This window comes from Silene latifolia, chromosome Y (genome assembly GCF_048544455.1).
Source record: "Silene latifolia isolate original U9 population chromosome Y, ASM4854445v1, whole genome shotgun sequence".
NCBI lineage: Eukaryota > Viridiplantae > Streptophyta > Magnoliopsida > Caryophyllales > Caryophyllaceae > Silene > Silene latifolia.
In genome coordinates, this window is record NC_133538.1 from 28,113,817 (window position 1) to 28,138,131 (window position 24,315).

The window sequence follows — 24,315 nt, forward strand, 5'->3', positions numbered from 1 at the left end:
TCGACCTATTATGTTATGTACTCGACCGAGTACCTCATTGGGCGGCCACTTTGAGTCGGTGGCTATGTTCTTACTTTTGTTTTGAGTCGGTGGCTATGTTCTTACTTTTGTTTTGAGCCGGTGGCTATGTTTTTACATTGTTTTGAGTCGTAGGGTATATACACATGTGTTTTTTGAGTCTTAACGCATTCTTTTATATGTGAGACGGTCTTGATACGTAAGTTACCAGAAGTTATGACATGGGGAATGACGGCTTATGAGGGACATGTGTTGGGTAAGGAAGACATGTGTTAATGTGGTTGTGAAGGATAGTGGAAAAAGAAAAGGGAAGAATGATGAGCTAATCGAGGTAAAGAGCATGTTTTGTGAGATATGATGAGTGATATAGTCGTGTGTTGAGTAGTATAAAAGTAAGTGTATATGGGCAAGGGTGATGTAAGTGTAAAGAAGCATGAGAATGAAAGACTGAGATAAGGGATACGAATAGTTGCATATTCGGATGTGTAAGGATTTATGGAAGAAGACAGCTAGGATAGAGTTTCATAAGGATATATGTAATGGAAGGTTTTTGTAAGAAGATAGGAAAGAGAGGTATATAGTGAACTTAAAGGAAGTTATGTCGCGATGTGGATTTGTAGAAAGTGGCTAAGTTTGGGAAGTTGGAATATCAAGGGGTGAGCCTAGTGTGTAATTCTTTGGACAAACGGTATGAAGTGAATTTTGGTTTCTAGAGATGCGAAAGGGAGATACGACTAATTGAAGAGTAACTGTAAGTGCGTGGACTTGATGGTGACAAGGGTGAGTGTGAAGCAAGATGAGAGATGATAAAAGATAAGAAGAATGATAAGATATTGATATGAATTAATGGAATTAGAGTTGTAGAGCTATGAAAAATAAACAAATGACTAAAGGGTTAGGTAGAAAGAGAAAGAAGATGACTTATTAATTGGCATTATTGAGTAAAAGGAGGGAAAGAGGGATGGAAGTAAGTTGAGAGAACGTTGACCGGAGTTAAGGAGCATGAAGGTAGGAAATTATGAAATGTATGATATCCCCACTAGAGGGTGTGAGTTAATGGTTATATAGGAGAGCAGGACGACGTGTTAGCCGTGAGTTTCGAGGTATTAAGGGAATAAGAAGCTTGTGGAGTGTTGCAAGATCTGAGATTTTGGTGGGGAGTTAGGTAGCGATATGATAAAGGATAGAATTGGGAATAATGTTGAGGTATGTTTTGTTGATGGATTGGATGTTCGTATTTGGGATGATAACCAAAGAGAGGAAACAGATTGTTATATTAAGAAGTGATAGTAAGAGAATAGTCACATGAAGGATGTTGGTGTCATAGTAGTGTCACTAGTGGCTGAGGGTGATGTTACTTTAGGGAAGTTAGTTGTTCTAATGAGGTTGATTTTGTGGAGGTGGTTAGTATGTTTGGTTGTGAGGAAGTATAAGATGTGGATATACGAGGTGTTCGCTGGAAGTTGGGTACTGATGTTATGGCTACATTTGCCGGAGGGGTGATAATTGTGTGTAAGAGAAGATATGTTAGGAAGGGCACCTGAGTTAAGTCCGGATAAGAGATATTCATTGTCAAGCGGTAACTTACGTGATCAGAATTGACTAGTTGGATGTGATTATGGGTCTAAGAAATATATAAATGTTTGTGTGAGGTTGTGACCTCACGAGAAGCGGTATGGTGTGATAGTTATAATGTTGTTATCTGAATGTTCTGTCAGATATGTTGATATCTGATAACTTAATAGAATGATGATCAAAAGTCATAGTTTGGGTGGTCTGACAAGACTGGTTATACTTGCATGTGTATTCATGATATATGTTTTTTCCATGAAAAAGTATGGATGGTATGCATGAGATTCTTGTCTATTTATTCCGTATAATATATGGTGTTGTGATCTGGTAAAGCAGTCTTGAGTAAGTTTTTCTTGTCCGAGATGTTATATTGAGTCAGTGTTTATGGGATTGTGGATGTTGTGATGTCTATCGGTGTGGTTGTGGTGCCTCGGGTGGTTTTCCGGGCACGGTACTTAGTATTGTGATGCGGGTATTTTCGCATGCGCGGTGGGTTTGTTGTGGCGGTGTTGCGATGCCGTCACCGGTTGTGGTGGAGTAGGTGAGGTGATTATGATACGAGTTTCGAAAGTGCATACCAGTTAAACATAGATTGTTGTTTTATTTGCTGCTGTTCCTTGTGAGTTTTGGTTGAACATATAGACTGTTGTTTTGTTTGTTGATGTTTCTTACCAGTTTCAGTTTGGGAATGAGAGTAGAGTAGGATATGAAAGAGAGTTGTATATGTTTTCGTTGTTGTCATGGTATAGTGATATTCTCATTGATGGGACACGATTGTGAGAAGTTATTCTTGTAATTTTGATCTTATTTTAAGATGAGGCATCGGTAGTCATAGTCATGGCAAGTGATTCGTGGAATATGTGTTGTAATGATCTGAAAGCGGCAGGTAGTTCATAATCTTTTGTTGAGATAGTAAGTGCAGGATATTGGGAATTGGTGTCATGTTAAGTTATGTATGAGTTTTGCGGTAATGAAAGAAAAGAACTTGAGGATCTAGTGTGAGTGTACGTAACAAGTGTGGAGTGTGAGTTATGCTTTTGGTGATATGAGTTTTATATAGTTTATATAGAGAGGTGTGTCATGTTTCGGTAATGTGGAAGAGTTCAAGTTTTGGGTTATGTTAAAGATTTTGAGGTATAGGTTAGGGGGTGTGACGAGTGAATTGAAGGATGGGAGTTGTTTAAGTAAGAGAGCCTAAGATATATGCATGGCGACTGTTTAGATTATAAGTGCTTATCTTTGACATGCGGTGGTGATGGGGATAATGAGAAGATATAGCTAGGATTTAGTATTAGTGAGTTACGAGGACGTAACATTTATCTTAAGAGGAGTAGGATGCGATAAAAGAGATTTTGATGGTTGTGCATATGGTACTATAATTGGAAGTAGAGTGTTGGTGTAGCATAAAGGACGGATATTTGTTTTGATTTTTATTAAAGGTCATGACCGTGCTTGTAGTAGTTCGATGTTTAGGAATGAGAGAATATTTCAATAGTGTTGACAGTTGAATGATGATAATTATGAGTCCGATAGTTTTGACAGTTGGAAGATGATATTTATGTGTTTGAGTAAACTTCGAGGACGAAGTTCGTTTTAAGGATGGTAAAATGTAACATTCCGTTTTGATGGTTGATCTTCTTTTGTGGATTGAGTGCTATTGCGTGTTATAGAAGTGAGACAAGGTTGGCAACATTATATTGTGGTTATTTGGTAATGTTATGGAGTCAGTATTGGGAGCCTATGCTATAATTGAGACGATATAATGAGCCATGTTGTGGAAGGAAGAGTGGTTTGTGGAGTTAGTGTTAAGTGTCCATGTTTTATAGGTTGGATTGGAACTTCGGGGACGAAGTTCTTTTTAAGGGGGGAAGACTGTAATACTACGGATTTTATAAGATAAGTACTCGACCGAGTAGAGCCTACTCGGCCGAGTAGTGACAAGAGTGTAGTTTGTTTGGGTTCTGCCGAGGAATACTCGGCCGAGTATGGTGAATACTCGACCGAGTAGAGGATACTCGACCGAGTATACATTTTACTCGACCGAGTATCCGGTCTGACGGGTTATATTTTTTCCGCGATTGATTTAGAAAGGATTAGAGTTATTTATAAACACAAAACAGTTTCCTATTACATTTCATAAAACCTAATCACTCAAACGACGCTCTAATCCTCTCTAAATCTCCCCTTGTGTGTGTGTGATCATAGCAAGTGCATTCATCCTTTGTTTCTTTCGCCGGTAAGTCTTTATCCCTATGTTGTTGATGATTACTTATAGGGTTTGTCTTTATTCATGAATTGGGGGAAATAGGGTTTTGCAGTTAGTGATTGGAACTATATGATTGTTGTTGTAGGTGACGATGTGGTAATTGTTATGCATTTGTATGGTTGATTGCAGCGTAAGCGGATTGCGAAAAAGTAGGGTTTCCCTACTCAGTTCTTGTGTAATTGAATTGAGATATTTGTTGTATTGTGTATGATTGTTGTCTGCTAATCATCGGGGTGTTGGTGTTGTGGTGACGGTGGTGATGTGGTTGTGTTGTGACGGAAGTGGTGTTGTGACAGCTGTGATGCTGTGGTATGTGTGATTGTTGTAGAGTCACTTGCATGAGTGGCTTCACACCCTAGTTCGCCCTCCGGGGAACCCGTCACGGGAGGGGATGTGCACATTAAGGGACAGGGATTGTTAGTTGATACCGTCGTTTAGTACCAAAAATAATATTTATAACCTAAGTACTACTAACAGAAGCTAGTGGCAGTCAGGGTCGAACCACAGGGAGGAAGGGAATTTCAGTTGTTCTATATTTCAGTCTAGAAGTAACAAGTAAGGGTGGTGTTTTGACTTGTTCTATACTAATGGCAATAAATGAACAATAAAAGAAACTGGATTAAATCAAATATAAAAAAGGTGCTAAGATGGTCGGTTCACTATAGCTGCGATGGCACAAAATCCTAGGTAAGTCTGAAATAAAGTCGTGTAGATGGGTAAATAACAAGTCCTCGCGGTCCAAGTTAACCAGTAGCTCCTTTCGGCCTATGCGACTAGCCCCTAAGTCTCACTAATGCTAGCTCTCGCACTGAAAAGTGATTCTTAAAGCCTAAATTACCTGTCTTTCGATCTTAGCAATTTAGTTGTTCTAATTCATTAATTATTTCCCTCCCCTATCTCGCGATCTTAATGGGTTGGTCGATACTAAGCATTTAACAAATAGCCTCTCGGTCTCGCTGTCAAATATTGCTATTAATAAATTAAAAACGATGCTAATCATACACGCGTCAGTCGATCGACCACTATAGGCAGTCGATCGACCAACTAGCACGATCGACCATAGAAGCCAGTCGATCGACTGATGCCCTAATTCAGGTCGCCTAATTTTACGCCATCTACGCTATAGATCCCCTACATCCTAGCACAAGGGTTTTAGCTACTCATGTCTATGACGAAAATAACAATAAGACTAAGGCATAAAAGTACCGAATTCATGATTGAAATAATTGAACGAATAAACAACATAAATTAGCAACACGGCTTTGGAACTCCTAACTAGCAGATCTAACTACAGAGAAATTAAAGCAATAACTGAAATTTGGAACAGAGAATACCGTACGAAATTGCAGCGAATAAAGATCCAAAGGACCGAATGCGCAACAAACTTGTATTGAAGGAAATAATTATAAGTTACGAACCCTAGAATTTTTATGAACTTAAAACTAATGTAAAACTGAATGAATAAAACTGAAAGCTAAAGCTACGTTATATAGGAATATCACGCAACTCTTATTCCTAAACCTAATATACAATGGGTTTAAGCTAAATCTCGCCTGAAAATTCTCGTCAGACCCGTGGAGTGGTCGATCGACCACTTGGACCAGTCGATCGACCAACAGCGCTGTACAGAATTGCATTCTGACGATTCCTGCAGCGCGCACCGATCTTAAAACAGCTGCCATTTCTTCGTTACATGGTCAAATCAGGCGTTCTACACGGCGTTGGAAAGCTAAGAGGATAAGCTTTCACCTCCAATTGGAATCACTCAATTATCGGCTCTAGAACTAGAGATATAGCCATCTGAAATAGCCTGCAATGTCGTGAGGTGCTTCTTTGCTTGTTAAACTCATACGCACCCATGCTTTTGCTATCTTCAGGCCTTGAAATGCATTCTAAACTTCAAGTCCGAGTCAAATATTCATGTCCTTCCTAATCTTAGCTTCCGGGGTCAAGATTTGGTTCATTTTCTACCCATTTCCGCAATAATCTGCAATATTACATAAAAACACGAGAGTAGACAGAAATAGGGGAAATAGTAGAATAAACTACATATAATAGACATAAAATGCGTGGAAATAAAGATGTAAAACATCATATTATAGACACGCATCAAACTTCCCCAAACCAAACCTTTGCTTGTCCCCAAGCAAACTAAATGCAAAACTAAATTTAGATAGAAAGGAGCAAAACATGGACAAACTGAAAATCGTCTACTTAAACCAATTTAATGCATATGAATCAACAACTAATAGCTCAAAGTCACGCAAACTAATTTATGCATATTTCGAAAAGATGTTGAACGTTTGACCTTGCAAGACTTTCAAGATTGGACTCTCCCGGGTCACTCTTCTCTCAACAAAGCAAATGGTAAGCAATTTATATGTAAGAGAGAAAGAGACAAAAGTCGCTCACCTAGACTCAACCAACATGATCATGCATGCAATATAGTATGATAAGTAATTATAGCTACCGTGCACATACATTCCAACCATTCAGGGTCCATCACATGCCGAATACTTGCAAAGATTTGGATAAGTGAGGCTATGGGTAAGAAGAGGCAAAACAATATGGGAATGAGAGGGAAATAGCCAAGCTAGCATCCTAACAAACCGAATAAATACATCCACCTCTAACTCAATGAAATAAGCTCAAATGCCTTAATGAATTAGGCAAACACTTCACTAATCCACATACCACTCCTCATAAAATATAAAGCAAACATAGGAGTAAACTTTTTTTTTTCTTTCTTTGTCGTTTCTTTTTCTTTTTTTTTTTTTTTTTTTTTTTTTTTTTTTTTTGTTTTTCGTTTTTTTCTTTTTCTTTTCGTTTTTTTTTCGGCAGTCCCTATTTTTCAATTTTTTTCATTTTTCTTTTCTTTTCTCCTTCATTCATTACCAACTTCATAGAGTGCAAATCGAGCCAAAATTGATACAATACAACGAATACCACTAAAACTACTAAACTAGCTCAGCAAAAGGTAGGCTTAGTTTATGGATTGTAGCTAAAGGGTCAACTGGCAATTTTTGGCTAATGTGAAGCTAATGGGTAAAATGAATAAAAGGGATTTTCGCAAGCATTCTCCAAACATGCAATACCAACCACTAACCTGAATGTATGCAGGCAAAAAGCAATTAAATGTCATACTTGTGCAAATTAATGTTACACGATATGCAGGGAGTAACTACTCACAATCCTAAATGAAACTGGTCATGAATGACACAAGTTTAAAAAGCTCTAATTCCTTAGAAAGTTTTGTAGTTTGCCAAAATTTCAAGTCAAGTCTAATTGTTCAACAAATTTTGAAACGAAATTCGAGATATTGCAAAAACTTTTGCTAAAAGATGTGATAAAATGCAGGGAGTAAGCAAATGACAACTATCAGTAATGAATACTCCAATCTGACTCAACCTAATATGCAAAATTAAATGTGATATTTTTGATTTTTTTTTGAAATTTCTCTATTTTTTGGATTTTCTGTATATATAGGGGGAAATAAACAACAATGCAAGACAAAAATGTAAACGTGTAACTGAAATGCAATAAAAACAATGCAAATGCGACGCAAAACCCTTCCCCAAACCAAATCACACAATGTCCCCATTGTGCGATATCATGTATAAAGAAGCAAGAGGAAATGGGATTTTGCGATAAATAACTAAATAAGACATGAAATTGGGACTCGGAAACTTACAAGATTTTAAGCGCAAAAGGAAACCTCCCCAAACCAACGTGAGCTAGGAGGTTTCAGTAGCCAGCAGTGCTACCAATAAGTACCTGAAAAGACAAACAAAAGTACCGTGCGTAAATCCGAGAAAACAATTTACTAAACGCAAAATTATGTGTAAAATAAAGAAATGGAAGAAAACAGAAATAAATCGGAGAATAAGGTGTGGAAAAGACTCCTCAACTCCGCAAACCGACCAAACACAAAGGGGAATGATCGATAACAGTAATAAGAGCTGAAAGTGGTCGATCGACCACATCACCCAGTCGATCGACCAAGGTGACACGAACAAAAGCTTCTGTAACTGTAGCAGTCAGTCGATCGACCACATAGGCTAGTCGATCGACTGAAAAACCTGCTGTAACTTCTGATTTCTTCAAATTAGCTCAATAACTTGAGCTAATATGGTCTATAAACCTGCAAAAGCACATAATAACGCGCCCAAAAATTGCGCACAACCCAAAGTAATAGTTTAAAGCATAAATAAATCCTAAGCAAACTTATAAAAGCGAAGTCTCGCGCAAAACCAAAAACAGTAAAAAGTCTTAAATGCAATAAATTGTCTTAAAAACTCAAGCATTAAATTATTTATCCGCGAAAAACGCGGGATAACTCCGACCATGGCCTTTGGCTAGATGCGATCGCCTCAAAGAATACTAATCTCGGCGAGATGGAGACCACCCATCTCCGTCATCTAGGTAACTAAATGGATTGTCGACTCTAGCCCTCCATGCTCTAGTATCGTCCGGCTCATCGAACTCCATATCATACTCCATGCCTCGCTCCGACTTCTTCAAAGCTAGAAAATCGGGCGGCTCTTTCTTCCCCAAACCAGCTCTGAAATAGTCAAAGGCAAAAAATCTTCCTCCATCTTGCTCCCAATCTGGGGCGGAGGTGTTAGAGCAGAAATAAGGGTAGGAATAAAAAATGGGACATCATCAATATGCGATCGATAGTGTACCTCATCTCGCCGATTTCGAGCCGCTCGGAAATGGAGGCTTTATCGACAACTTGGCCCGCTCTTCTACTTCCTTCCTTGAAACATCCTTTGAATTAAGGACCTTGTCCTTATCAACACGTGGAAGCGACTTCATGGCTCGCTCTATGAACGACACGTCAATAACTCGGGCCGAAGTATCACGTAAATCGACAATATCGGACTTGTCCATGTTTAAAACCCTCGTCACATTATCACTAGTCATTTAATTTTGCAATTCAAATGACGGTTTTGCGTTACGCTTTCGGGTATACTTGGTCGGTCGACCGGTGGTGTTGGTCGATCGACCATGAGCACTGGAAACGTGATCTCTTTCTCGCATCGAAATTTCAACAAGCTTCTCCATATTTCCCGAATCCTTTCCTTGCTGATTAGCCGCTAAGATTGCTATTTGGCTTTCAATTTTCACCATATGGGCCATAAGAGCTTGGACTACCGTTCTCAATTCTGCAATCTCATTGGTGTCATGAACCGAAGCATTCTCGCTCTCTGAATTTTCTTGCTTCAATTGTGCCACCTCAAGCTTTTCGGATTGAGCATTAACGAGAAGCCTCAAGTGCCGCAACAGTACTCATCTCTACACTTGCTTTCCGCGACTGTCTACTCTCCAGCTTGTCAGATTTTTCATTCTGAGCTTCAAATTGTGCTACAATTCTGGAGACGGTTGACATCTTGGTGGAAGAATCAAAGGTACTCAAGCCTTCCCTCTGATGTTCTCCTTCCAAATTCCTGCTTAGATAGGACCTGAAAGACCTATAAAAACAAAACTAAAGGAAAAAGATGAGAACTGCCTCAAGGAATAAATCCCTTGAGGCTAAAGACAAACTAAAATAAAAACAACTAAAACTAGCGCTACCTCCCGAATCAACGGCGCCAAAATTTGATACCGTCGTTTAGTACCAAAAATAATATTTATAACCTAAGTACTACTAACGAAGCTAGTGGCGGTCGGGGTCGAACCACGGGGAGGAAGGGAATTTCGTTGTTCTATATTTCGATCTAGAAGTAACAAGTAAGGGTGGTGTTTTGAGTTGTTCTATACTAATGGCAATAAATGAACAATAAAAGAAACTGGATTAAATCAAATATAAAAAAGGTGCTAAGATGGTCGGTTCACTATAGTCATGATGGCACAAAATCCTAGGTAAGTCTGAAATAAAGTCGTGTAGATGGGTAAATAACAAGTCCTCGCGGTCCAAGTTAACCAGTAGCTCCTTTCGGTCTATGCTACTAGCCCCTAAGTCTCACTAATGCTAACTCTCGCACTGAAAAGTGATTCTTAAAGCCTAAATTACCTGTCTTTCGATCTTAGCAATTTAGTTGTTCTAATTCATTAATTATTTCCCTCCCCTATCTCGCGATCTTAATGGGTTGGTCGATACTAAGCATTTAACAAATAGCCTCTCGGTCTCGCTGTCAAATATTGCTATTAATAAATTAAAAACGATGCTAATCATACACGCGTCAGTCGATCGACCACTATAGGCGACTCGATCGACCAACTAGCACAGTCGATCGACCATAGAAGCCAGTCGATCGACTGATGCCCTAATTCAGGTCGCCTAATTTTACGCCATCTACGCTATAGATCCCCTACATCCTAGCACAAGGGTTTTAGCTACTCATGTCTATGACGAAAATAACAATAAGACTAAGGCATAAAAGTACCGAATTCATGATTGAAATAATTGAACGAATAAACAACATAAATTAGCAACACGGCTTTGGAACTCCTAACTAGCAGATCTAACTATAGAGAAATTAAAGCAATAACTGAAATTTGGAACAGAGAATACCGTACGAAATTGCAGCGAATAAAGATCCAAAGGACCGAATGCGCAACAAACTTGTATTGAAGGAAATAATTATAAGTTACGAACCCTAGAATTTTTATGAACTTAAAACTAATGTAAAACTGAATGAATAAAACTGAAAGCTAAAGCTACGTTATATAGGAATATCACGCAACTCTTATTCCTAAACCTAATATACAATGGGTTTAAGCTAAATCTCGCCTTAAAATTCTCGTCAGACCCGTGGAGTGGTCGATCGACAACTTGGACCAGTCGATCGACCAACAATAACACTGCATGCAATTGCATTCGACGATTCTGCAGCGCACCGATCTTAAAACAGCTGCCATTTCTTCGTTACTTGGTCAAATCAGGCGTTCTATACGGCGTTGGAAAGCTAAGATGATAAGCTTTCACCTCCAATTGGAATCACTCGATTATCTGCTCTAGAACTCGAGATATAGCCATCTGAAGCAGCCTGCAATGTCGTGAGGTGCTTCTTTGCTTGTTAAACTCATACGCACCCATGCTTTTGCTATCTTCAGGCCTTGAAATGCATTCTAAACTTCAAGTCCGAGTCAAATATTCATGTCCTTCCTAAGCTTAGCTTCCGGGGTCAAGATTTGGTTCATTTTCTACCCATTTCCGCAATAATCTGCAATATTACATAAAAACACGAGAGTAGACAGAAATAGGGGAAATAGTAGAATAAACTACATATAATAGACATAAAATGCGTGGAAATAAAGATGTAAAACATCATATTATAGACACGCATCATTAGTCGCTCGTTGATGAGCTGGACTAGGTGGGGATGGGCTGCGGTCACCCACTGGCGGCGAGGATTACCTGTTGCGATGGGTAATCTGGCAGGGCTACACACTTCGGTGTGTAGTCGGTTAATGTGTGAAATTGGGAGACCGGGGATGGAGGATGATCAGCCGGTTACATTATTTGTTTGTCTTATTTGAATTATGCGGTAACTGACCCCGTGTTGTTGTTTTGTAAAACCTGCGGTGATCCATTCGGGGATGGTGAGCAGATATGACAGATAATGCAGATGTTTAGTTATGGGACAAACATGGGGAGACATCACTTCGAGTCTAGTTTCCGCCGTTACGAGTTTAGCCGTCAATGATTTCAGTTGTATTGAAGTTCTTACACTTTTAGTTTGATTATGATACACTATTTGTTTAACTTCCAGACATCTGTTTTCTAAATTATATAGCTTGTAGTTACAGAATAACCCCATAAAGTTACACCAATCGCGGCATACAGTTACACTGCGTAAGATACTTAAAATCATATACTTTGTAACTTCACTTGCTTATTTGCGTAACTCCAATAGATAGTTTTTGTAACTTCAATAACTACCTTTTACAATATTTTGTAAAACAATACAAGCCAGCTATTCTCACATTTGTACCGTTTTATACATTTTGAACATTTTATAAAGCAAAGAATTGGCCATAAAGTTTGATTATGATACACTATTTGTTTAACTTCATGACATCTGTTTTCTAAATTATATGGCTTGTGATTACAGAATAATCGTATAAAAGTTACACCAATAACGGCATACAGTTACACTACGCAAGATACTTAATATCATATACATTGTAACTTCACTTGATATTCTGTGTAACTCCAATCTATAGTCTGCGTAACTTCAATCGGTGTTGTTTTGAGACCAGCATTTCCAAATTTTAAGGCAAAAAAATTTCATTGACTCTGAATAAGAAGTTAATATTTGTTCTTAATTTAAAGATTACACAATAATAAATAACTAAAATATGCTAATCCTAAACGTCTACTCAAACGATTCGTCGTCCTCTTCCTTATCCTTGTCTTCATCCGAAGATGATTCAATAGATGGTTGTGGGCGCTCCGCAAACGGGTTGAGGCAGTTTCGCTTATCGTGGTGTGTCATTTGCTTGCAATTATTGTACATCCGTTTCGGTTTAGATAACAATGCTGTGGCTTTTGTCTTGGCAGACAACATCCTTTTGCCACTCCCTTTGTTTTTCGCATGTTTGGGAGGCAATATTGTTATCTCTTTGCTGGCCTTACAACCCAGTAGTTCTTCAATTTCTTGGTGCTTAGTCAATTCCTCCCTTGACGGTGACAACTTCTCTCTAAAATCCCTACTTAAATTGGATAAGGTTTCAATATGATCCTTAGCTTTACCCCTTAGTACTCCAACAGTTTCTTGTATCTCAAACCATAACTTTGTCATTTCGATTTGTTTTCGATCAATTATTTCCTTCCCATCAGAGACGCCGTATACTGCATCCTTTCTCCATCTTTGAACCACGTACAATTCCGGTATGGACTGAACAACATTAGTTGAATAAATCCAAATGATGTGCCTACATAGCATTCCAGCTCTTTCAAACTTTCTACACGAGCATGTTGCCTCATATGTTTCTGTTTCGCCATATATCACAAAAAAACAAAGGACTCAAAAAAACTGCAACAAATATTACGTAACTGGAAGTCTTACTGTGTATAACTGCAACAGGGTTTAGTTGTAACTTCACCAAACTATCAGTTACTAACTGCAATACGCTTGAGTTTTAATTTTAAGCGTTACTCTGTGTAACCGCAATAAGGATAAACTGTATCTATATAGCGTACTACGTGTGACTCTAGTGATATTTAATTGTAACTAAAACAACTGAAAGTGCAAATATCAAATGTCAGTGATAAATACCTGGTCTGAAATGAACGTCAAAAACTCTTCCTCTTAAGCTATACTTTACCTTTGTCAGCTCTATTTCGTTCTCCTCAGTGAAACCCCTGGCACCAAGTCCATTCGTTGACATTTTTACCTCTTCTTGGAACTCATCGAATACGACATGTGTGTATACCCTTGCTCTATGCCGCTCGATAGGACATTGAGTTACCATTTTTGGGGACATCTGCCTATTGGCATTATCAGTTTTCTTCTAGGTATGTCTTTGTTGGTTAATTGCACTTTCAAAATGCATCCAAAATTCAACCAATGTTCCATTGTTGTACTCAAGCATTTTAAAGAAACTATTTTCACTCTCCGATCTTTGTTTTATCCTCATAACACTTCCCATATTCAGGTCCCTACAATGGGCCATCATCCATTGCCTCCTTTTAAGGTACACTTCCTCAAACCAAGCAGATTTACCAATGGCATGCTCCTTCATTATCTCGCCCCAGCGAACGTCAAATTCATCCGGTTCAAGTTCGTCGTCCCAGATTATGGCATTTAACTTCTTTATAAATTCGGGAAAATCTTTGGTTGTACCCCCGTATTTCACTGGAACCTTGTTCATTATATGCCACATGCAGAAGCGATGCCTAGCTGTCTTAAAAACATTCTTGACAGACTTTATAATACCCGCATCTTGGTTGGTTATAATATATTTCGGTTCCTTCCCACCCATTTCCACCAAAAAACGTTTGAACACCCAATCAAAATAATCCTCGTTCTCCCTAAAAAGCAGTGCACCACAAAAATTTATTGAACGTTTGTTATTATCAATACCCGTGAAAGGTGTAAATACCATGTCATACTTATTTGTCGAGTATGTTGGATCGAAAGACACATCATCACCAAATACAGAGTTGTTTCATCGAGCAATACCATCCGCCCATATCGCCCCGATCAAGCTTCCATCGGCATCGACTTCATTATCGAAGAAGAAATTTTCATGTGTTTCTGCCATGTTTTTAAAACGATCTATGAATAATTGACCGTCCCTCTCATTAATATAGCACTTAACGTTTCTATGAAAATTCTTGAAGTCAGTTAAACTCGCACCAATATTTTCGAACCCATTAACATGTTCCTTGCACATTTTATATGTCCTTGTAGCACCTATCTTCAACTGCATTCAAACAACGTCATTTACACTGGCTAAAAACAATCCAATAAGTTTGTAACTTCAAATCAATGTGTTTGGAACTTCAATGTTTTAACTATGTGACTTTAACCATAGGGTAACTATAACACTGAACGATGTAACTCTAGTACGCTGATAGTGTAACCTTAACGGAAATTTGTGTAACTACACCAAAATTTGTAATCCAATGAGAATTCATAATCTAAAACTGCAGTGTAATGTAACTGGAACTTCAATTGAATAAAATTGGAACTTCAAAAGGAGAATTATGTAACTTTAACAATAATTGAACTTTAAAGCTCATAATGTAACTTTATCGAGCTCATAATGTAACTTTATCGGGTAAAATATGTAACTTTACTCGGATTATGTGTAACTTTAAGGAAAGTGTAAATTTAACAGTGATTAATGTAATTGTAACTGAGGAAATATGTAACTCTAGCAAAATTTATAATCCAATGTGACTGCAATGTTATTTAAATAGGAAGAGTGCACTAACCCTCGAGTTATAGACTATAAGCTCCTTGTGATACTTGTGTAGTTTCCTTGACAATTTTTAAAACTCCCTATCTCTCACTTCAACAAGTTCATGATTGTGTCCCGCGTGAAATCGGTCAACTAATAAAATACCATTGAACATGAGCAATCTAATCCTCGCTTTGCACCCAATCCTCCTTACTTTCGTTTTTCTCCGCTGCTTTTCTCCAGCTGAAGATAGGTGCTACAAAGACATACAAAATGTGCAAGGAGCATGTTAATGGGTTTCAGAATATAGGAGCGAGTGTAACCGACTTCAAGAATTTTCACAGAGACGTAAAGTGCTACATTAATGACAGGGATGGTCAGTTGTTCATAGACCGTTTTAAGAACATGGAACAAACGCGTGATGATTTCTTTTTCGATTATGAGGTAGATGTTGATGGCAGCCTGCTCAGGGCAATATGGGCGGATAGAGTTGGTAGTAGAAACTACTCGGTATATGGTGATGCTGTGTCTTTCGACCCCACATAGTCAACAAACAAGTACGACATGGTTTTTACACCTTTCACATGTGTTGATAATCATAAAAGATCGGTAAAATTTGCTAGTGCATTGATTTTTAGGGAGAAGGATGAGTATTTTGATTGGGTTTTCGGTTGCGATGGATGGTAAGGAACCAGAGTATATTATAACAGACCAGGACCCAGGAATTATATCATCTATTCAACACATATTCAAGACAGCTAGGCACCATTTTTGCATGTGGCACATCATGAACAAGGTACCTGTGAAATATGGGAGCAACGCGAAAGATTTTACAGATTTCACGAAGAAGTTGAATGCCATAGTGTGGGATGAAGACATTGAACCAGATGAGTTTGACATGCGTTGGTGTGAGATAATGAAGGAACAAGGAGTTGGTCCCGAACGTGACTGGTTTGAGTAACTTTAATACAAAAGAAGGCATTGGGTAATGGCCCATTGTAGGGACTTAAATATGGGGAGTGTTATGAGGACAATGCAGAGATCCGAGAGTGAAAACGGTTTCTTTAAGAAATTTGAGAATAATTCGGGAACGTTAGTTGAGTTCTGGTCGCGGTATGAGAGTGCTATAGACCAATAAAGACATACACAAAAAAAGCTTGACAATTAGAAAAGGCAGACATCACCAAAATTAGCAACTCAGTTGCCTATAGAGAGCCGCGGGGCAAGAGTGTATACACATGTGGTATTCGATGTGTTCCAAGAGGAGGTAATTAGATCAACAAGCGGACTTAGTGCTCGGGGATTCAACGAGAGAAATGGTGTCGAGGTGACAAACCTAAAAGATAGAATGACGGGAAGAGTATGACATTTAGTATAAACCAGGTATTAGCCAATATTTTGTTCTCCTTAAAATTTGACTGTCATAATTTGGAACTTTTGTTTAAATAATTTGTAACATAAGTGATAAATAATGTAATTAAAACAGGATAACTTATTGGATTGTTGAAATATTGTGTTTATTGAAGTTATACTTTAGTTTTACTGGATGACGACACCATATTGAATTAATTTTGTTTTTTCTTTGTGCGTCAACAAGGAACACATGAGGCGACATGCACGTGTATAATGTTCGAACGTTCTGGAATACTTTGTAGACACATAATTTCGGTTTACTCAGGTAATGGTGTGAACAAAATACCGGATGCTTACGTGGCTAAAAGATGGACAAAGGATGCAGTCGGCTACGCGTCTGATGTAAAGGATATTATTGATGGCCGGGAAAGAAATTGAAATGACAAAGTTGTGGTCAAAAGTGTACGAAACAGTTGGATTATTAAGAGATAGGGATAAGACTGATGTTGAGAGGTTGGGCATTTTAATTCGGGAGTTTTGAGAAGATTTATGACCATCATTGAACGAGTTAATGAAGGAACAAGAAATAGAACAGTTACTTGGATGTAAGGCCATCGAAAAGATTACAATACTTCCTCCTAAGCAGGCGAAAAACAAGGGGAGTGGAAAAAGAATGTTGTCGACGAAGAGTAAAGTTGCTGCAAAAAATGCTAAACCAAAGAGGATGTGCAACAAATGTAAGCAAATGGCACACCATGACAAGAGAAATTGCCCCAAGCCGTTTGCAAAATGTCCACCGATTTCAGTTCAATCTTCTTCAGAGGAGAGTGAGAATGAGGCAGAAGAAGAAGTGGACTGGAAGTAACAATTTGAATTACTTTTCATTGGTTATTTTGGCTTGTGGAAATGGTTTTTTTAGATTATTGAGTTGTAGTTATTGTTCATACTTTTTTGGATAACTGTTACGGTGAGCAGTTTATTTAGCAGATGTAGTTACAAAATGTAGGACTAAAGTTATATGTTATGTGAAATGAAGTTACAGTTCGTAATTTAATTATTTGAGTTTTCCAAGTCTTGGTTTTAAGTATGGTTACACACTTGAGATTTCGTAAGGTATATCATAATCATAGATAACAAAGTTGTTGAAAAAATTTCTAAATTGGTTAGCCATTGGAGTTACACAATCTAAGACTGAAGTTATATGTTATGCGACATAAAGTTACAGTAACAAATTTATTTATTTTGGTTTCTCCAAAATAAATTTAGGACTGTGAACTTTATTAAATGGGGCTTCAACTTTAGTACGTGTAATGTGTAAATTCAGTTGGAGTTACACATTCTTGGACTTAAGTTACAGGAATTAAGACTGAAGTTACATAATTTATTAATAAAAAATATGTTCAGGTAGGAAAACTTTAGTGAAGTTATATGTTATGCGACATGAAGTTACAGTAACAAATTTATTTAATTTGGTTTCTCCAAAAATAGTTTATGACTATGAACTTTATTAAATGAGGCTTCAACTTTAGTACGTGTAATGTGTAATTTCAGTTGTATTTACACATTCTTGGACTTAAGCTACAGGAAATATGACTGAAGTTGCTTAAACTAATGATTAAAAATATGTTCAGGGAGTATAACTTCAGTGGTTAATTGTGTAACTCCAAAACCTAACAGTGTAACTTTATAGCGTATCTTACTCAATGACATATGTGGTAGGGGATTAGATAAATCTACAATAGTGTTGATAAGTGAGTACCAAAAATAATATTTATAAATTCCGAACTACAACTAGCAAGCGGTAGTAAGGGTCGATCCGCAGGGAGGTAGGGAGATAATAGTTGCTTTTAATTTTAGTCTAAAGGTAACAATTTGAGGGGGTTTGGATTTTGTCTAAGTCTAAATGAAAATGAAATAAATAAGTAAATAAATAAGATGATGTAAACAAATAATAGAAAGGAGCTAGGATGATCGGGTCACTATAGCTACGATGGCACATAAGTCTAGGTAAGTCTCGAAATACAGTCGTGGGTGATGGGTACGACAAGTCCTTTCGGTCCAAGTCAACTAATAGCCCCTCTTGGTCTATGCTATTAGTCCCTAGGTGTCACTAATACTAACTTTCGTTCTTGACTAGTGATCTTAATGCCTAAATTACATTATCTTACGATCTCAGCAATTTAGCCGTCTTAATTCGTTAATTTAAGTCCTTCCCTATCTTTCGATCTACGGGTTGGTCAAAACTAAGCATCTAACAAGTCTCCGCTAGGTCTCATTGATAGATATTGCACTTAAAGAGTCAAACGAAGCAAATCAGACACGAAGGTGGTCGATCGACCAGCTACCCCAATCGATCGACCAACCGACTCAGTCGACCGACCAGATAAGCTAGTCGGTCGACCAAGCCCTAATCCAAGGGTCACTATTCTAGTGCCATCTATGCCATAGCTCCCCTCACATCTTAGCAAAAGTTGTTTAGCTGCTCATATTGAGGATAATAACAACAATAAAATTAACAACTAAAGTAATTGAATTCATAATTAAACTAACTAAATAATTAACAAACATAAAACAAGAATTCGGCTTTGGCAAATCCAAACTAGCAATTCTAAACTACGAAAGAATCAAAGCAATGAAATTGAACAAAGGAATAGAGAATACCGTAAAGAAGAACTGAAAAGAAAAGATCAAACCCGATGCAAAAGAAAACTTTATTGACGGAAAAATACTCTAAAACTAATGAATGAATCCCCTAATGACTATATGCCTATTTTGAAACATAGGGTTACGTTATATAGAAGTTCTTACGTAACTTTATTCCTAAAACCTAATCACAATGGGCTTCGGAATTCTAATTCTAAATTTGCGCGTCAGGTTAAGATAGCGGTCGATAGACCACATAGGCCAGTCGATAGACCAACCTCCGCTATACAGTAGCTTCTGATAATCGCGCTATGGTCGATCGACCAAGGTCATCAGTCGATCGACCAAGGGTGTTGTACAGTAATGCACTCTGACGAATTCTGCAGCGCGCACTGATCTTAAAATAGCTGCCATTTCTTCGTTACTTTGTCAAATCAGGCGTTCTACGCGCCGTTGGAAAGCTATGAGGATAAGCTTTCACCTCCAATTAGAATCACTTGATTATCAGCTGTAGAACTCGAGATATTGCCATCTGAAGCAGGCTGCAATATCGTGAAGTGCTTCTTTACTTGTAAAACTCGTACGCACCCATGCTTTTGCTATCTTTAGGCCTTGAAACGCGTGCCAAGTTCACTTCTCAAGCTTTCCCTTCATGTCAAATGCTATGCTAAACACTTAGGGACGGATTCGGCTCATTTTCCGCTGAAATCTTCATATTTCTGCAATATCACACAAAAACACAAAAGTAGACGGAAATAGGAAAAATAGTAGATTAAACTACTAATTGAGCTCTGAAACGCGTGTAGAATGAGGTGTAAAACATCATATAATAGACACGCATCAAACTTCCCCAAACCAAACCCTTTCTTGTCCCCAAGCAAGAACTAGACTCGATCCTAAAACCTAGTGGAACGATTTCAATCTCAGAGCGAAATGCAACATGTAAAGCCTAAACTAGTTTAATGCTACAAATCAGCAATCAATTAGCAATATGAATCATGCAAACGAGTTATGTAGTCGTTAAAAACTGCTGAACCGTCAACTATTGAGACTTATCAATTCGGACTCTCACGGGTCGCTCCAATCACACAATAAATACAGGGGAATATATGTAAAGATAGAAAGAAGTAGATGTAAGGACTCTCACCTAACTACGACCTATAAGAACATGCCTGCAATCTAATATGAAAATGATCTCTACAACCGTAGATATGCATTCCAACCAAAAAAATGACCATGACACATGCCGAGGTAAATATGGATATGTGAGGCTATGGGTAAGAAGGGCTAAGATAAATTTGGATATCAGGAGTTAAAGCCAAGCTAGTAACAACTAAACCAAATTATAACAACATCCACTTCCTTACTCAAAATTAAATCGATGAAACGGTGCTATAACTAGCACTAAACTCACAACCCAACAACAAGTCAACTCCCCAACAATTAGAAATAATACATGGGAGTACAAAATCACCAACTTATAACAATTGCAACATGTGATTTTTCGAATTTTCTTTTTCTGCTGCAGCACTCAGTCGATCGACCGCTTGGTTTAGTTGATCGACTAACCTCTCTTTTTTCCAAATCATTGTTCTTTCTTTTTTTTTTTTTTTCTTTTTTTTTCTTTTCCTCATCCTTTTCATCTTCCCAACATCATCTCAAAAAGAGCATTAGCCACCAAAAATGAAATAACAATCCCGAGAACATAAACTACTAGCTTGACAAGGGCAGGCTAAATGTAGGATGTAGTAACGGGACAAAAAGGCTATTTTTGGCAGTGTGGAGCTTATGGGCAAAATGAATAAGGGGGCGACCTCTTCCACATGTGTCAACTAACCATGAACCCGAATGCATACAGGTATTAAGCAGATTAAGTTCATATTTATGCAAATTTATGTAACATGTCTCATAAGGAGTACTACTCACAATCCTAGATAAATTGGTCATAGATGTCACCAGTTATAGGCTCTAATCCTCAGAAAATATAAATAGTTTGCCAAAATTTAAGTCAAGTCTATAGTTCAGCAAGAAATTAACGAAAACTTGTAGACTATGCAATATGATTCTACTAATAACATGTCAATTAGTAAGGCTTAGGCATAAAACAGCTGAAAATGCAATGTCATCATTGAAATACTACCGTTCCGACTCGACCTACATGCTAAAATAAACGTGCAATATTTTTGAATTTTTTTCAAATTTTTCAATTTTTTTGAATTTTCTGTATATATTGAGAAATTAAATAACAATGCAAACAGAATAATTAAACGTGAATGCAAAAACAAATGAATGCTATGCAAAACCCTTCCCCAAACCAAATCACACAATGTCTCCATTGTGCAAAATCATATAATGAAATAAAAGGGAAACGGGAAATTGCGTGAAAATTAACTAAATAAGACATGAAAAGGACTCGGAAACTCACAAGACTTTAAGCGCAGCAAAAGGAAACCTCCCCAAACCAGCTTGAGCTAGGAGGTTTCAGTAGCCAGCAGTGCTACCATAGGTACCTGAAAAGACAGAAAACACCGCGCGTAATTCCGTGAAAATAATTTATTAAACGCAAAATTATGTGTAAAATAAAGAAACAGAAGAAAACAGAAATGAGTCGGAGAATAAAGTGGAGAAAAGACTCCCTCAACTCCGCAAATCGACCAAACACAGCAGGGGAATGATCGAAAACAGTGCAGAGGCTTTGGGCGGTCGATCGACCACATCACCCAATCGATCGACCAGAGTGAACAGAACCAAAGCTCCTGAATTCGCAGCTCGATCGATCGACCATAGGAGGCAGTCGATCGACTGGAAAACCTGCTGTAAGTTCTGATTTTCTTCGAATTAGCTCAATAAATTGAGCCAACATGGTCTATAAACCTGCAAAAACACATAATAATGCGCCCAAAATTGCGCAAAACCCAAAGTAACAGTCTAAAGTATTTAAAATCCTAAGCAAACCAAATAAAATTCGAAGTCTCGCACACACGAAAAACGGTAAATAGTCTTAAAAAGCAATAAAATGTTTTGTAAAGTCTTAATCAACTAATAGTTGATCAAGAATGGCCACGGAATGGCCTACTTGTTCGGTTGCTGGCTACAGGAAGTAGCCTCTACAGTTCTCATCTCCTCAGCTGCACTCCTATCAACTTAAACATCTGCAGAACTCAACGGATCAACAGCTTCAGCATCTTCCCAATCAATAACTTCATCTGACTCGTCAAAATCCAAATCGGACTCCGTCACTTTGACTGGCTCCTCATCAGTGCCATAGCTAAGACATCCTAAGCCGCCTCTTTGAACGATTGGCTCCTTCACAGTTGGAGCAACATGCGGCTCTTCCTTCCCCAAACCATTTCCTGCACTATCTAAAACAGAAGAATCTTCTTCCAATTTGCTCCCATTCTGGGGCGGAGGTGTTATAACAGAAACAGGCATAGAGGCAGGCACATCAGAAAGCACAAAATAAGATTTCTTTTCAGAAATCACATTACAAGTGACTGGCCACATGGGGTCTTTCTTCTTAGCGGTCTGGGCAAAAACGATGGAATATTTCCCTACTTTGATGGTCAAGGTCCCTGAGCCAACATCTATAACTGCACCATCAGTGTGCAGAAATGGTCTACACAAAATGATAGGAATGTGAGCATCCTCGGGCATATCTAACACAACGAAGTCAACTGGGAAAAAGAACTTCCCTATTTGTACAGTAATATCCTCTAAGACTCCAATAGGCTGGACCGCAGAACGATCAGCCATCTGTACAGTCATGTTTGTGTCTGCAAATTTGGTCAAACCCAACTTCCTAGCCAGACTCAATGGCATGACACTAATGCTAGCCTCTAGGTCACACAAGGCCTTCTCAATAGAAAAGGTGCCAATACTACATGGGACTGAAAAACTACCTGGGTCTTCTAGCTTATGGGGTGCAGTATAAGTTAAATAAGAATATGACTCCTCAGTTAGTGCGATAGATTGCACAATACCAAGTGACTTCTTTTTAGACAAAAGCTGCTTCATAAATTTCATGTAAGCAGGCACTTGATTAAATAATTCAAGAAAACGAACTTGTACATTTAAGCCACGAATAACATTTTCAAATTTGTTAAACGATACCTGTTCCTTTGTCGGCACCAATCTTTCCGGATAAGGGGCTGTAGGAAGTAACTTAGCCCTCTCCTCTAGGTCTCGCATACCCGCGTCAGTGGATTTAGGTTGAAAATCCACTACCTTGTCTTTGTTATAGCTCGAACCTTCTTCAGACCGTCTCAAAAATGAACCATTAATCGTCATCGGGTCATACTTTGGAACCGGGACTTACCCATCAGCATTTTGGTCTTGCCTCAATATTTTCGGAGTCGTCGTACCCCGAAATAAGTGGTCCCTCAAGTTATCCGCATTGGAGGACGAAAAGGTTCATGATCAACAGCGCCGTCGGTCGGCCGACCGACCTTGTAGGTCGATCGATCGACTTCTACTGAACTGAAACCAGATCTTTGCGTGTTTGATCGATCGACGGGTATGTCACGATCGAATGAATACTTGCGATCGTCTTTTTCTTGCCACTGCTCATTCGCTTCTTCTTACTTGGTTCCGCCTCATATTTTCCAGTAGCTTCTTCGACCATAGCGGGCCCATCAAGGGTAGACCCACTCCTCAAAGTAATTGCATTAAGGGTCTCTTTTTTATCCGGCTGCGACGGTAAATGCCCCGGAGCTCGAGTTGCACTCTTGCTAGCCTATTAAGCAATTTAGCTCTCCAACATTTTCATCCCGGCCTCTCTAGCTTGAGACTCTTTCAGCAACAAATTTTTCAACTCGGCAAAATCGAGCCTTGGGATCATTGCAGTTGCTGCTTTGCCATTGAGGGACATACGGAGGCTTTTGGTACAGTTCTTTGCTTATGAGGGGGCACATAGTTCTGCTGTTGTGGAGGTAGAGTCGGATTTTGGACATTTTGGCTACTCCACCTCAAGTTCGGATGGACATTCGGCTCAAAATAAGTATTTGTCTGCCTATAATGTTGAAAAGCAGCACAAGCCTCATAGGGACTGTTGCTGTGACAACCCGCGATAAAGCGGAAAATATAACTAATAAATTAAAGCGGAAATTGCGAGATTTTAAAAACTTTTTGTTATAAGTTAAGGATTATTACGCGGGTGCCAAAAACTAAATGAAGCAAATACTACAATAGACAAATTTAGGTTATTACAACCCAAGTCTAGAAAGCGGGGAAAAGATATCCCACGAATAAACAAATTAAGGGTTTCTAAATTAGAAACTAAGGTCCAAGGGTTTAGTTCTCGCTAGCCCACACGTCTTCCCCACGTAAGCATCTTCACCACCTGTCATTCATGTAAACATGAACGCCACAGTCAGTGGGGAGTAACTCAGGGTTCTCCCAGCCACAATATGTCAAAAAGCAGATAACAAACAACACTTAATCGAACATATCAATCATGCAACATATGTGAACAATGAAGAATAAGGAGATATAATGAACAATCATGGTGAAACAAGCATAATACTTAATAGAATAGGCATGGTATATGAGGATGAATGTACGATCAAGGAATAGAATCACCAAGTCAACCCACTCCTGTGGACACGACT

At 38.4% G+C, this 24,315-nt stretch overlaps 2 protein-coding genes across 2 annotated transcripts; both read right to left on the reverse strand.

Annotated features, from left to right (window-relative positions):
* Positions 1 to 12,180: 12,180 nt before the first annotated feature.
* LOC141627767 (protein FAR-RED IMPAIRED RESPONSE 1-like) lies at positions 12,181 to 13,279 on the reverse strand. The gene is made up of 2 exons (XM_074440989.1): positions 13,084 to 13,279; positions 12,181 to 12,797 (listed from the first exon to the last, which is right to left on the reverse strand). The coding sequence occupies exons 1-2, from the start codon at positions 13,277 to 13,279 to the stop codon at positions 12,181 to 12,183; spliced, it is 813 nt and encodes a 270-aa protein (XP_074297090.1).
* A 39-nt stretch (positions 13,280 to 13,318) lies between these two features.
* LOC141627768 (protein FAR-RED IMPAIRED RESPONSE 1-like) lies at positions 13,319 to 13,912 on the reverse strand. Its single transcript, XM_074440990.1, has one exon. The coding sequence runs from the start codon at positions 13,910 to 13,912 to the stop codon at positions 13,319 to 13,321; it is 594 nt and encodes a 197-aa protein (XP_074297091.1).
* Positions 13,913 to 24,315: the final 10,403 nt, after the last annotated feature.